This window comes from Rhinopithecus bieti, unplaced genomic scaffold, assembly GCF_001698545.2.
Source record: "Rhinopithecus bieti isolate Rb0 unplaced genomic scaffold, ASM169854v2 scaffold_947, whole genome shotgun sequence".
NCBI lineage: Eukaryota > Metazoa > Chordata > Mammalia > Primates > Cercopithecidae > Rhinopithecus > Rhinopithecus bieti.
In genome coordinates, this window is record NW_016803664.1 from 1,328,574 (window position 1) to 1,343,359 (window position 14,786).

The 14,786-nt window shown below is 37.0% G+C and overlaps 1 protein-coding gene across 12 annotated transcripts in view; it reads left to right on the forward strand.

The window, feature by feature from the left end:
• Window positions 1-14,786, forward strand: part of SLTM (SAFB like transcription modulator) — a 57,541-nt gene that overhangs the window by 30,207 nt on the left and 12,548 nt on the right. For 3 of the 12 annotated variants that reach the window (XM_017896288.1, XM_017896312.1, XM_017896323.1), the window contains 9 exons: window positions 4,187-4,214; window positions 5,539-6,007; window positions 6,616-6,665; window positions 8,495-8,613; window positions 11,138-11,287; window positions 11,521-11,624; window positions 11,727-11,893; window positions 12,353-12,438; window positions 12,656-12,819. In XM_017896288.1, the coding sequence (XP_017751777.1) occupies window positions 4,187-4,214; window positions 5,539-6,007; window positions 6,616-6,665; window positions 8,495-8,613; window positions 11,138-11,287; window positions 11,521-11,624; window positions 11,727-11,893; window positions 12,353-12,438; window positions 12,656-12,819 (1,337 nt within the window). The remainder of the gene's footprint in view (window positions 1-4,186; window positions 4,215-5,538; window positions 6,008-6,615; window positions 6,666-8,494; window positions 8,614-11,137; window positions 11,288-11,520; window positions 11,625-11,726; window positions 11,894-12,352; window positions 12,439-12,655; window positions 12,820-14,786) is intronic. The other 9 variants (XM_017896295.1, XM_017896330.1, XM_017896342.1 and 6 more) reach the window with 4 other exon arrangements.

Consider the following 14,786-nt stretch of genomic DNA (forward strand, 5'->3'; position numbering starts at 1 on the left):
AACATCATAGTATTTAAAAAATTTTACTTTTAAAATAGCCAATAATTTGGACATTTTTTTTCTTGAAGCTTCCTTTCAGTTTTACATCTCTAAAATATTAACTTGGAAATGGTGTGCTCTTCGCATCTGAGGTAGATAAGGAGAGTCAAACTGCATTCTTTAAAAAAAATTTTTTTTTAAATACATATTTTTCTAAAATAGAGACAGGGTTTTACCTAGGTTGCCCAGACGGGTCTCAAACTCGTGACCTCAAGCGAACCTCCTGCCTCAGCCTCCTAAAGTGCTGAGATTACAGGCCCAAGCCACCATGCCCGGCCACGTGTTACATTCTTTAAGTTCATTTAGTCTGCTTTAAATACAAGCTGGGGTGTCTCAGTTTATTGCTTCAAGAAAAATTACTAAACTAAAAGACAGTTTGAAAGAAAAAGATTTATCCATAATTTAAGCATAACTCATTCTTCCCTTGCTGTCTCTACCATTCCACCCAAGTTAAAGTGTTCTTCTTTCCTTTCCAAATACTGCAAATTGAACACATAATGCTTAAAAGTATATTCTAGTAAAACAATTTATGAAGACATTCTTACAGGCTGGGTGCAGTGGCTCCTGCCTGTAATCTCAGCACTTTGGGAGGCTAAGGCGAAAGGATCACTTGAGGCCAGGAGTTCAAGACCAGCCTGACCAACATGGTGAAATCCTGTCTCTACTAAAAATACAAAAATTGGCTCGGCGCGGTGGCTCATGCCTGTAATCCCAGCACTTTGGGAGGCCGAGGCAGGTGGATTATGAGGTCAGGAGATCAAGACCATCTTGGCCAACAATGTGAAACCCCACCTCTACTAAAAATACAAAAATTAGCTGGGCATAATGGTACCTACCTGTAATCCCAGCTACTCGGGAGGCTGAGGCAGGAGAATCGCTTGAACCAGGAAGTCAGAGGTGCAGTGAGCCGAGATTGTACCACTGCACTCCATCCTGGGTGACAGAGTGACACTCAATCTCAACAAAATAAAACAAACAAAAAAGCCAGGTGTGGTGGCGCATACTGGGAAGGCTGAGGCATAAGAATCCCTGGAACCCGGGAGGTGGAGGTTTGCAGAGAGCTGAGATCGCACCACTGCACTCCAGCCTGGGTTGACGGAGTGAGACTCTGTCTCAGAAAAAATAAAGAGGAATTCTTAGAGCACAGTATAATGGACTTAGATAGTGATAGAATTTACATTGCTGTGAGTTGATGATTTATTTGTCCTGGACTATTTTACTTCTTAGCTTATGGTCAAGGTTTTAGTATTTTAGTTTCTTTCATGTTACCCTAGTTGTAAAATAATGGGTCATTCCCTAATTGGCACACTTTAACTTAGTCCAAATATCACTTATTAATAAAATGATTTCATAGAAATTATTATTGTTGGCCAGGCGTGGTAGCTCATGTCTGTAATCCCAGCATGTTGAGGGGCCAAGGCAGGTAGAGCGCCTGGGCTCAGGGGTTCGAGACCAGCCTGGGCAAGATGGTGAAACCCTGTCTCTACCAAAAAATACCCAAAAAATTAGCCAGGTGTGGTGGCACACACCTGTAGTTCCAGCTACTCGAGAGGCCGGGGCGGGAGGATCAACTTGAGCCTGGGAGGCAGAGGTTGCAGGAGCCGAGATCACACCACTGCACTTCAGCCTGGGTGACAGAGTGAGACAGTCTCACACACACACAAGTTTAAAAAAGAAAGAAATATTTTGAAAAAAGAAATTATTATCCAAATGTATTTTGAGCACACTGTAAAATATCTGACATTTTAAGAAGTGCATGCTGTTATACGAATCTAAAATTGTATTATAAATAAGCTGTTTAAAGTTCTACTTATGTTTCAACTTTAGTCTTTTTTCACTAAGAGGTTGTCACTCTATAAAGGCAGCAATGCTTAGTGTTCTCTCTGTACCAACAGCATTAATTTCACCTGGTACCTTGTTAGAGATGCACATTCTAAAGCCTCATTCCAGACCTTCTGAATCAAAATCTGTGTTTTATTTGAACAAGCCCTCCAGGGGATTCTGATGCATGCTCAGGTTTGAGAACCACTGCTCTAAGGCTTTGTATGTGGTAATTTCACAACAAGCTTCACATCGCCTGACTTTAAACAGTGTACTTCTGATTAGTTTTTCTTTTAAAAGTTATTAAAAGCTGGACACGCTGGTTCACGCCTATAATCCCAGCACTTTGGGAGGCCGAGGCGGGCAGATCACCTGAGGCCAGGATTTCGAGATTAGCCTAGTCAACATGGTGAAACCCCATCTCTACTAAAAATACAAAAATTAGGCTGGATACGGTGGCTCACGCCTGTAATCCGAGCACTTTGGGAGGCTGAGGCGGGCGGATTTCGAGGTCAGGAGATCGAGACTGTCCTGGCTAATATGGTGAAACCCCGTCTGTACTAAAAATAAAAAAAATTAACTGGGCATAGTGGCACATGCCTGTAGTCCCAGCTACTTGGGAGGCTGAGGCAGGAGAATCACTTGAACCCAGGAGGCGGAGGTTGCAGTGAGCCAAGATCGCACCACTGCACTCCAGCCTGGTTGATAGAGGGAGACTCCGTCTCAAAAAAATAATAATAAAAATTAGCTGGGCATGGTGGTGGGTGCCTGTAATCCTAGCTCCTTGGGAGGCTGAGGTAGGAGAATCGCTTGAACCCAGGAGGCGGAGGTTGCAGTGAGCCGAGATCATGCCGCTGCACTCCAGCCTGGGGGACAGAGCAAAACTCAGTTTCCAAAAAAAAAAAAAAAAAGTTAATAAAACATTTGGTAGGGCACAGTGGCTTGCACCTGTAAATCCTAGAACTTTGGGAGGCTGAGGCAGGAGGAATGAACGCTTGAGCCCAGGAGTTCCAGACCAGCCTGGGCAACATAGCAAGACGTCTTCTCCACTCAGAATTTAAAAAAAAAATTTGCTGGGTATGGTGGCACACATCTGTAGTCCCAGCTACTCAGGAGGCTGTGGCAGGAGGATCACTTGAGCCCAGGGGTTAAGGCTGCAGTGAGCTATGATCATGCTGCCGCACTCTAGCCTGGACGACAGAGTAAGAAGCTGTTTAAAAAAAAAAAAAAATCAAAACATTTGTTAAGCCAAGCGTAGTGGTTTGCACCTGTAATCCCAGCTACTTGGGATGATAAGGTGGGAGAATCAGCTTAAGGCCAGGAGTTCGAGACCACCTGAGCATCAATAGCAAGACTCGTCTCTAAAAAGTAAAATGATTCTTTAATTTTTTCAGTTATTGAGATTAGAATGCATATTACTTTATTCTTTATAGTCTTATGTTTCGGAAAATGTTGGTTCTCTGTTGGTCTGATTACTTCAGTGATGTTTGCATTATTTGCTTAGTAGAGCAAATTAAGCTTCTCCCCTTTATGACACTTTTATTTTTAAGCTAGCACATTCTCAATTTTAATTTTAGTGAAGCTGTCAAATATTTTAAAATTAAAATCATGTTTTAAAAATATGTGGGTTACTTGTTTTAATTACCTATAGCACAAATACCATTTTAAAATTGGCTTGGCCATCAGTATATGTATGACAACTATGAACTCTTTTTTTGAGACAGGGATTTACTGTCACCCAGGCTGGAGTGCAGTGGTTGATATGAACTCACTTTTAACACATTAAAAGAATTAATAATTTGAAACTGACTTAGTAACTGTTCTTCTAATGTCTGATATACTTAAAGGGGAGTGTTGTTTGTTTGTTTGGTTTGTTCATTACTGTGTATCCAAGCTCTTGAAAGTTACGTCTACAGGTTATACTTTCTGGTACTATTTTGAATAGTATATCTTAGCTAGGAGTACCTGTGAACTGAGTAACATAAAACACGTCATCAGGTCAGTCTTTTTATTGACAGCTCTTTGATATGAGGAAGAATTGGATTATATAAACCAGTTTTGAATACAAAAAAAATTAATCCAGTTTGTTATTGATCTACTCATTGATAGATATACCTGTTTTCTAAGATGTACCAGATTTGTGCCACATCTCTCTCTACATGGACTCTGGTTTTGATGGGAATAGCCTATTTATTTGTTAGTGTTAGGTATCTCTACATAATAATATGAAGCTATCCACCAAATTTCACTTGGCTGATTCTGTACTATTACTAAAATCTAGTTTTATGTGAATTCATTTTACATTTGATTATTCTTTGAATTTCAGGATGGTGAGGAAGAAGAAAATGAGAAAGGTATGTTTGATGCTGAAAAGAGTAAAATTGCTAAAATTTAGAAAACAATAAATTATGTGAAAATAAAGCACTCCTTATTTGAAATCTGATTTTGAAATTAGTTTATTTTCAAATTTATCTATTTAGTGAATTAAGTTAGCATCTTGATTTTATTTTCTAATTGGTTTTAATTTTCTTTTGAACACTAAAGATACATTCCAACTTAATAGTACATATCAGTTACTGTAGTGAGCAATGCTATTTTTTATTTAACCCAATTTTTATTTTTAAAATAACTTCTGGTATACGGTAAGTTGATTAAATTCTTAAGACTGACACTGCAGTAACTCATGTGTGCTTACTGGAGTCCGAGTGCATAACTCACAGTGAATTTTACAACTAGTCCTAAAAATGATGAATGACCAGGAGACTGACTTTGTGTTTGCTGCTTAGAGAAACTTCCATACGGTTATCTGACAATTTTAGTTTAGACGAGCTGTCTCATTCAATACACATACAGGGGCAACAGTAGTAATACATGTGGTCAGTAGGAGGTTATGGAAGAGTCCTTGGACAGAAGTCAAAGGATCCTACTTTGGACTAGAAAGGACATGGAGCAGGGTTAAGCAAGGCAAATAAAAAGCCTAGAAGCAATGACAAAGTAAAGCTACTGACTGAAAATGTCACATGCCCGAAGCCTTTCTGTTTTGGGGGAATGCAAGACATCTTTGAAAATGGTAATTGCAGACTGACTGGACGGGATGAAGACAAAATAACCAATTTCCTGAACGTTACGGAGCAGGAGCATCTTTGGAGCCTTCTGTACCAGTTTTCCATACGAATCTGGACTACTCAAGCATTGAAGAGTGGAAAAGATGGGGCCCTGAAATACTTTGAAGACTGATTGATATCCTCAGACTGTGACCTGTCAAGAAGTCACCATGGGAGTTCTGAAGGTCACTAGGGTTCAATCCCAGGATAATTCGAGCATTGAACAACAATCTGCACTTTTGTCACTGTCCCTTGGAGGAACAAAATCTTCCATATGCCATTAACTTATAACCAGAAATGAAGAGCTGGTATCTTCAGGATGGAACCATTTTCTCACTGTTGTTGTTTGGTGTTTGTATGTAGAGATCATTTTTTCCATGAAGAATAAGTGATCCTGGGTAAAGGATGGTTTATGTTAGTTAATACCCTTGTGTTTTTTTTTTTTTTTTTCCTCCTAACCTTCCATCAGTGCTAATAACTGGCTTTATATTTTCTAGGTCCTATTCTAGCTTATGAATATGAAATTGTTTAAACTTCTTGTTTTGCCATATTTATTCCTGTTAAATCCTCTTAGATATAGCAGGTTCTGGTGATGGTACACAAGAAGTATCTAAACCTCTTCCTTCAGAAGGGAGCCTAGCTGAGGCTGATCACACAGCTCATGAAGAGATGGAAGCTCATACGACTGTGAAAGAAGCTGAGGATGACAACATCTCGGTCACAATCCAGGCTGAAGATGCCATCACTCTGGATTTTGATGGTGATGACCTCCTAGAAACAGGTAAAAATGTGAAAATTACAGATTCTGAAGCAAGTAAGCCAAAAGATGGGCAGGACGCCATTGCACAGAGCCCGGAGAAGGAAAGCAAGGATTATGAGATGAATGCGAACCATAAAGATGGTAAGAAGGAAGACTGCGTGAAGGGTGACCCTGTCGAGAAGGAAGCCAGAGAAAGTTCTAAGAAAGCAGAATCTGGAGACAAAGAAAAGGATACTTTGAAGAAAGGGCCCTCGTCTACTGGGGCCTCTGGTCAAGCAAAGAGGTTTGTTTTTCTATGTCAGTTCTTTACGATACTGAATTCCAGCATTCAATAAGATCACTCTACATTAAGGGGGTGGCTTCAAGAACATGTACAGTAATTAGTGTCTTATGATCCTGCCTATAATATTTTTGACCGTCATAAGTTACTTTTAAAAATTTTCAAGATCTTCATAATAATGCAGTGTGTTCTACTGATTGCATTGTCGAATGTCAGCATATATTTGGTTTTTTGTTGTTTTTTGTTTTTTTTTTTTTCAAATTGACAATTTTTGTGTTTTATTTTTTAAAATCCTTGTGGTGATGGTTAATGAACAACTATCAGTTCTAAGAACACAAAATGAAGTCAAGTCCCAGTCCTGAAATCTGGAGAAGATGGCCATATTTCCACTGAATAGAATTGTCAGAAAATCTAGATCTTCAGGCATCTTGGGGAAAATCAGTACAAGAATCCTCAGGGAGTCATTTGTTCAAATAACCTAATCTAGGCCTTTGGAATTGTTAATTTGTATGAATAGCACTAGTTTGAAATATAGTGAATATCAAGCTGTTCTATTTTGGGTTTGGTTTTGTTTTTGTTTTCAATTTTCTTCTGGTGATTTGCCTCTTTAGCTCTTCAAAGGAATCTAAAGACAGCAAGACATCATCTAAAGATGACAAAGGTAAAGGGTTTTTTTCCCTATTTATTTAAGTGTTGACATTGCATATTTTCATTAAAAAGTAGTAGTTGTGTGGTGTTTTCTTTGACATTTAGTCCTTAAAAATTTTATTGACAGACTAGAAACTTGAGATGGTCTTTATGTAAACTGTGGAATTATATAGAGTATAGAAAACTGATTGATGTATTACTGTTTACTTACTTTGTGAACTGGTATTGGGTATGTTAAAAACCCATTGGCTAGGGAACACTTACCTGGTGTGTTCTAAGGGACTGTGTTGGATATTAATAGATATTTTCTTACATTATAATTTCAGAACTATTTTATCTTCTGTTAACTCATTTATAACTACTGTATATCACCACAACCTATTCCCTGTACACAGATTATACTTTCTGGTACTATTTTGAATAGTATATCTTAGCTAATTAAATAATACTTGTGTGTATTTGTGGAGTCTAGTGTTCGTTTTTCTTTTTTTAAAATTCTTGTAAGTTTCAAAGTGCAGTATTTAGTTGCTTTCTGATACTGAGAAATCTCATGCCCATGAGCTATAGTTTCATCTTGTACATGTGCTGTGTTTACTTGAAAAATACTTACTTTCTACAAAAGGATTTTAAGGGAAAATAAAACATTCAGGTACTACAAAGCTTTTAAATACCTCCTAAATGTATAAAGGAGAATTGTATGCATCTTCTATAGTTTATTTTAAGCCAATTGGTCTTTTAAGGAAAAAAAAAAAAGTTTTTCTGTAATTAGTAACATATCTGGGCCCAAATGTTACTGGTTACAAAAATGATACACAAACATTGAGTTAACATTTTATAAGATCCTTGATGAATACCCTTTGTAAGAACAGAATCAAGTATCAACCATTCATATTTAAAATATTTGAGCCAGGTATGTGTTATCTTCTCTCCCTCTGAGTCTACGCTGAAAGTAGTTTCACAACTGTTAATACATGTGATTTTTTAAAACATCTAAAATTTTTACTCTTTCTCCATTTAATGTGAAATATAGAAATTGTTCCTTTTAATTGCTTGTGTACTGTTTCTCTTAAAGTGAGTAAAAATTATTTTCCAAATAAAATCAAGTGAATGAAAATTTCCCTTTTATTATAGCACATTTGAAGAAAAGGGTGACTGGCTAGGCCTGTATCCTAAGATATGGCCTCTACATGTATGAAGCCGTAATTCGTGTGTGACATAGTACAGAAATGATTCATATAATCATTTACCTATTACAAAGGATTTTCAGATCTCTGATCTTTAATCTTGGAGTTGTTTTGTTTCAGAAGATTGTTTCTTATTGACTCTAGAATTACTCAGCTGCATATAATTCCCATTTTGTCTTACCTATTCTCTAATAGGGAATGAAGGTGTACCAGTTGGTTCGTCTTTGTTATTAACCATATAAATTCTTGAAAAATGTATACCTTGTTCTGACTTTTTTCTTCTTCCATGTCAATGTCTAAGGATCAATAGCCCACAGCAGATGTGGCAACTAAACAGTCTGTTCATTGCTAAATGACTGCTTCCTAGTTGTCTCTATTCAGTGCAGTGGTAGACTATAAATTATTAAAACCGAACAGCAAATTGATTTTTTTACCCTCTTCAGCTTAGAACTCATACAAAGGAAATGTACATACATTCAGATTTTTTCCCTCACTAATTATGTTGTCTGTTGTTTGATTTCAATAATAATAAACACAGGATTTTTATATAGTAATGTCACACTATCAAAATTATAGTTTGGAAAGAATGTGGCCCCTTTAATTTTGTATAAAGATTCTGATTGAGATACTTAAACATCTGATATTAAATCTATTCTAGGAAGTACAAGTAGTACTAGTGGTAGCAGTGGAAGCTCAACTAAAAATATCTGGGTTAGTGGACTTTCATCTAATACCAAAGCTGCTGATTTGAAGAACCTCTTTGGCAAATATGGAAAGGTACATTCTTTTTACCTTTTTATCCGTCTTTCTAGTATCTGCATATGAAATGAGGATTGTATTCTAAATACCGTTACATAAATATCTTCTAATTTGTTGTATCTCTTAGGACGGTTAATAGACTTAATTACTGAATTCTGTGGTAATGGTAGATGAGAGAGTTAAGGGATAAATAGTGTTTCATCATTTAATCTGTCTCTGAGCCTTGGGAATCTTTGTATTCCAAACTTTAAACCTATTTAAGCCAAAGACTAAGTTTATTCATCATGATACTTTGTAGCACGTAGCTTGGGATCTAGCATATTGCTGAGCCTGATTTGGACATCTTGAAAAAATATATTTATATTTAGACTGTTATTAGGCAGTGGGATATATAATTCATTGGGGGTTGGGGGGAACCATATACGATCCTTGTTATAGATTTCTAGTCCAGTAATGGAGAAAAATGTAAAATCGGCTATTATATAGGCATTAGAATCGTTTAAACTTATATAAAGTTATATATAAACATGTATCTATATTAAGTTTATATACAAACTTTTTTTTTCTTTTTGAGACACAGTCTCACTCTGTCACCCAGGCTGGGGTGTAGCAGTGTGATGTGGGCTCACTGTGACCTCTGCCTCCCAAGTTTAAACTATTCTCATGCCTCAGCCTTCCTAGTAACTGGGATTACAGGCATGAGCAACTGCAGTGGGCTAATTTTTGTATTTTTAGTAGAGATGAGGTTTTCACTATGTTGACCAGGCTGGTCTCAAACTCCTGGCTTCAGGTGATCCACCCCCGTATGAGCCTCCCAAAGTGCTGGGGTTACAGGTGTGAACCACTGCACCATGCCTGTATATATAAATTTAATCAGAAGTTGTTTTAAGTGCTGCAAAGGAAAAGTACACAGGTGTTACAAGGGGGAGTCTTTACTGTGATTAGTTCATCAGGAAAAGTTTCTCTGGCAGTTAAGGGGAGACCTAAAGGAAGAGAAGGAGTAGTCAAAGAATATTCCATTAATAACGAATGCTTTGAATTGTGAGCTGCATCCCTGAGGGCACTCAATACTGTCTACTTACATTACAGTTTTTCATATACATCATAGTTAATGTACTCCAGTGTAAGCTCTTCGAGGTCAGGGACCTTATTTACTGTACTTCATGTGCACATGATAGGCTTTCAGATATTGAAATTACTGAATTAGTGACCATTATTGGTAAATAGCCGTTAATATTACCACAACCTGTCCTCTTGATTTTCAGAGGCTTTTTTTTCCTGCTTTAGTGAGTTGCCTGAGTGTAAAGGAGGTTCTTGTAGGTGTCAGAAATAGAATGCTGAGAATTGTAGTCCCATGGTAGGCTGTGTTATTTTTTCTTCTGTTTTCAATAATGTATTGTTAGAGATGTGAAAACAATATTTTAATGTTGATATTAGTAGTAAAACTATATGCGGATACCATTTATTTGGTAGGAAGACCCATGGAGTTAAAAATTAAATGGCTATGGGGCAAATCAGCCTTTCCTAGGGTTGAGGTAAAAGTTAGTTGGTTCCAGCCACCCACACCATAAAACTCCTGATTTTCCTGTTTCCTTGTTCACAGCTTTATGTCTTTACTCTGTTCAGCACTGAATTGTTCTCTCACTTTTCTTCTCACTCATCCATACCTGCTTTGTCTCTCTTAACTATCCATCTTACATAATTGAAATTATTTGTCATTTTCATATACATTTGAAAAGCACATAGATTGAAAATGTTGTCTTTCTAGCTTTAGGGTGTTTTCGGGGGGTGCATTTTAAGTCTGCTTTTTTATATGTGATTGGTTCTTTACTCATTATAGAAAAGTATCAACACTCATTAAAATACTAGAAACTTCTTCTCTAAAGACATTCAGGGTGGGCCTATGATAGGGATATTTTGGTTCAAATCCAATTTATTTGCTTTTATTAATTGTGCCATTACTTCATTGATGAGATTGTTTTGGCTACTTTGGCTACATATTTGAGGGGAGGAAATAAATATAAAAAGAAGGTTAAATTGCTTTTTGGCACTTTAAATTGTTCCCCTGAATATTTATTAAGATGGGTAATGTAGATGGTGATCACAAGAATATGAAATAGGCTGGGTGCAGTGGCTCATGCCTGTAATCCCAGCACTGTGGGAGGCCGAGGTAGGCCGATCACCTGAGGTCAGGCATTTGAGACCAGCTGGCCAATGTGGCGAAACCCTGTCTGTACTAAAAATATAAAAATTAGCAGGACGTGGTGGTGCATGCCTGTAATCCCAGCTACTTGAGAGGCTGAGGGAGGAGAATCACTTGAATCCAGAAGGCAGAGGTTGCAGTGAGCCGAGATCACACCACTGCACTCCAGCCTGGGCGACAGAGTGTGACTCCATCTCAAAAAATATATACATATATATGTGAAACAGAATAAGATACACCCTGAATTAATACATAGTTTCCGTTTTGAAATTTCATGTATTTGGAAGTGTGTGTAGTTGGAAGTTGTAAAACTCTCTAAAGTACAGTCTCATTTTATAGGTTCTGAGTGCAAAAGTAGTTACAAATGCTCGAAGTCCTGGGGCAAAATGCTATGGCATTGTAACTATGTCTTCAAGCACAGAGGTGTCCAGGTGTATTGCACATCTTCATCGCACTGAGCTGCATGGACAGCTGATTTCTGTTGAAAAAGTAAGCTTGCCTAACTGTTTATCCAAGCAAGTCGAATTTGATGGCTAGTTCTCAACTCATAGCTGTTAACAGTAGCAGGGAGTAGAATTTGCAATTATTTTAATTTTATGTGTTTGTAGTTTTACTTTCCTTATAATTTTCTATCTTTTCCAAATTTTCTGCCATTAGCACACTTTTATAATCACAAAATTGTAACCATATGTATAAATTGTTTTCTGGTTCAAATCTTTCAGGTAAAAGGTGATCCCTCTAAGAAAGAATTGAAGAAAGAAAATGATGAAAAGAGTAGTTCAAGAAGTTCCGGAGATAAAAAAAATATGAGTGATAGAAGTAGCAAGTAAGGATTTATTATTTTTATTTATTTATTTTGATAAACACTTTTTTGGTACATTATGAAGTACTCATTCTATTTTTTTTTTGTCTGGGGTGGTATGGTCAGGACACAAGCCTCTGTCAAAAAAGAAGAGAAAAGATCATCTGAGAAATCTGAAAAAAAAGAAAGCAAGGATACTAAGAAAATAGAAGGTAAAGATGAGAAGAATGATAATGGAGCAAGTGGCCAAACATCAGAATCGATTAAAAAAAGTGAAGAAAAGAAGCGAATAAGTATGCTATATATCTTTTCAATCCCTTTCTAATGCATTCTACTGCTTAATTTTTACAGTGGAAGGGAAAACCTGAAATTATAATCCAGAGATGTAAGCTTTGTTGTTAGGTGTCATTGTGGTAGGAAAGGAGGTCTAGTAGGAGTAATTGTCTTCTTTTCTATTCTGGGGAAACAAACAAATGTTTTCTTCCAGCTAACCTCCTTTGCTATTCTGGGCTGACTTAAAATGGTCATTGATTAGTACTATTGAATTAGGATCTTTTGGTATCACTGAAAGTATTTATGTTAGGGGACTGAACTGTTTAAAAAACTCTTTGCATTTAAGTTCTTGTAGAATAAGTAGGTTTTTTATTTCATGTATTGGTGTGGGACTATCAGAATTTAGCATTTTTACATATGTATTTTCTTTTCAATGATAATTTTTAGACATTTGTTTTACGTAATTTTTTCCCCCTTAGGTTCAAAGAGTCCAGGACATATGGTAATATTAGACCAAACTAAAGGAGATCATTGTAGACCATCAAGAAGAGGAAGATATGAGAAAGTAAGTCTCTGATCAGGATGGCTGTATACTACTTCAGCTGTTTACAAAAGAAGATAATTCTGTTTTTCCATAACCATCTTTGCATACTTGCATGCTAGCAAACCCAAGAAAAAGGAAATGTTACTAGTCATTTGAACTTTTAAATGACCTGCTAAACTTGAAAAACAAAGCCCCAAAATATTTTAATTTCTAGTGTTCTTCTAATTTTTTTCTATAGATTCATGGGAGAAGTAAGGAAAAGGAGAGAGCTAGTCTAGATAAAAAAAGAGATAAAGACTACAGAAGGAAAGAGATCTTGCCTTTTGAAAAGATGAAGGAACAAAGGTTGAGAGAACATTTAGTTCGTTTTGAAAGGCTGCGACGAGCAATGGAACTTCGAAGGTAGGAAGAGTGTCTGTTTTATACCTGTCATTAAATATAGGTAAATATTTAACACTGGTTATAAGCCAGATTTCTGGAAATTGTATTCCCACAGCAAACTGTTTAACACCTTAAAGAAGTACGGTAGCATCTAGTGATTTCTTAAGTTTGCATAGCACTTTACAATTTACAAAGTGCTTTCCATCTGTTATCTCCAACTCAACAGTTCTATAAGGCTAGTTATGTCCATTATACAACTAAAAAAAGTGGAGGCCCAGAGAGGCTAAATGACTCTTCCAGTGCCCACATGGCTAACAAGTGGCAGAGTCGGGACTCAGACCCAAGTCTTCTGACTCCAAGTCCAATGCTCTTTCCTCAACACCAAAGCTGCCGCCATAAAAAAACATGACTTTAAAGCAAAAATCTGAGATAAGATAGTTTCAAAGTAGCTATAGTGTTCAAATACTGTAATCTGACATTTTAACAAATTTAGCAAAAATTTATTGTTCGCATTAGTGCCTAAGGAAGATTTGCCCTTTGAGCCTAATAGTATTCAGATTGTATCCCAAAGCAAGCATTCTCTTTAAAACAAATGAAAAATATAAACAAAGCAAGATGCTTCCATTTTTAGTGGCCATATCTCAACAGTTCATCATGAGTGTCAGTTTACTTTTGTATACCAATTTTTGGATGCCACTTAAAATAGTCTTGTGGGTGTGTTTTGTAGTATATTATTTCAATTGTTAACCTATCTTGTCCAGGGGTTACTTACCATGGGATTTCATCTATTCATTCATGAGAGTGTTGGGAACTACCAGAGATACTTTTAGCAATTTAGGTTATTCTGTACAATAATTGACACACAACTTTACTAAAAGGAAGTAATCCTTATAGCACATAGAACCCATTTTCTCTTTTTTAAGATGAAGTCTAAATGTGCCTAGCTTCCTGTTTATTTAGTTGACAACAGATTGAAAGGACAGTGGGATTGAGGAGCAACTAGACCAGTGATTCTCAAACCCTATGAGACCAAAGTCCCTTTTATATTAAAAAATGTTGCAATGCCTTTACTCTCCTGAAATGAAACTGATGCGTAACATACTTAACCTATACTAATAATTTCCAAAAATAAAAGTAATGGCTTAACTATAGTATAAAGGAGAAATAAAAGTAATTTATAATAAAAATATGTATTCCAGATAGGAATGTTTAGGCATGACTTAATGAAGTAGTCAGATGTTTGCATCCCTGTTTAGACTCACTGAGAATGGGACAGCTCCAAATACTGACATTGTATGTCAGTTGATACGTTGTATTGGTTAGTAAATACCAGAAGTAGTGTTGACGTTATGACATGATTTCTGAAATGGTGAGCAACTCTTGGTAAAAGTCTCAAGAAAGTATAATTTTCCTTCTGTTTTTATGGAGTTGCATTATTGGAAATTCTAGAATACATAAATCATATCAAAACAGACAAACTTAGTATTTATTAAAAATGGGGTTGAGTTCTAGACTCACATGTTATTTTTGCATAAGGCATTTGGTTGTTTTTAATGGTGTGAATGTCCATTGTGGCATCTGAAAGGTATGAGAAGTGTTGGATGGTTCTTACTGTGTACGACTATCCTCACTATTCCATGCATCAATAAGATGCTTAGATTCCTTCATCCTCATACACTAAATGCTAGTATCTGCCCCATGGTCATTGTGGTAATTAAAAATACCTGATTGGGCAGGGCGCGGTGGCTCAAGCCTGTAATCCCAGCACTTTGGGAGGCCGAGACGGGCGGATCACGAGGTTAGGAGATCGAGACCATCCTGGCTAACGTGGTGAAACCCCGTCTCTACTAAAAAATACAAAAAAACTAGCCGGGCGAGGTGGCGGGCGCCTGTAGTCCCAGCTACTCGGGAGGCTGAGGCAGGAGAATGGCGTAAACCCGGGAGGCGGAGCTTGCAGTGAGCTGAGATCCGGCCACTGCACTCCAGCC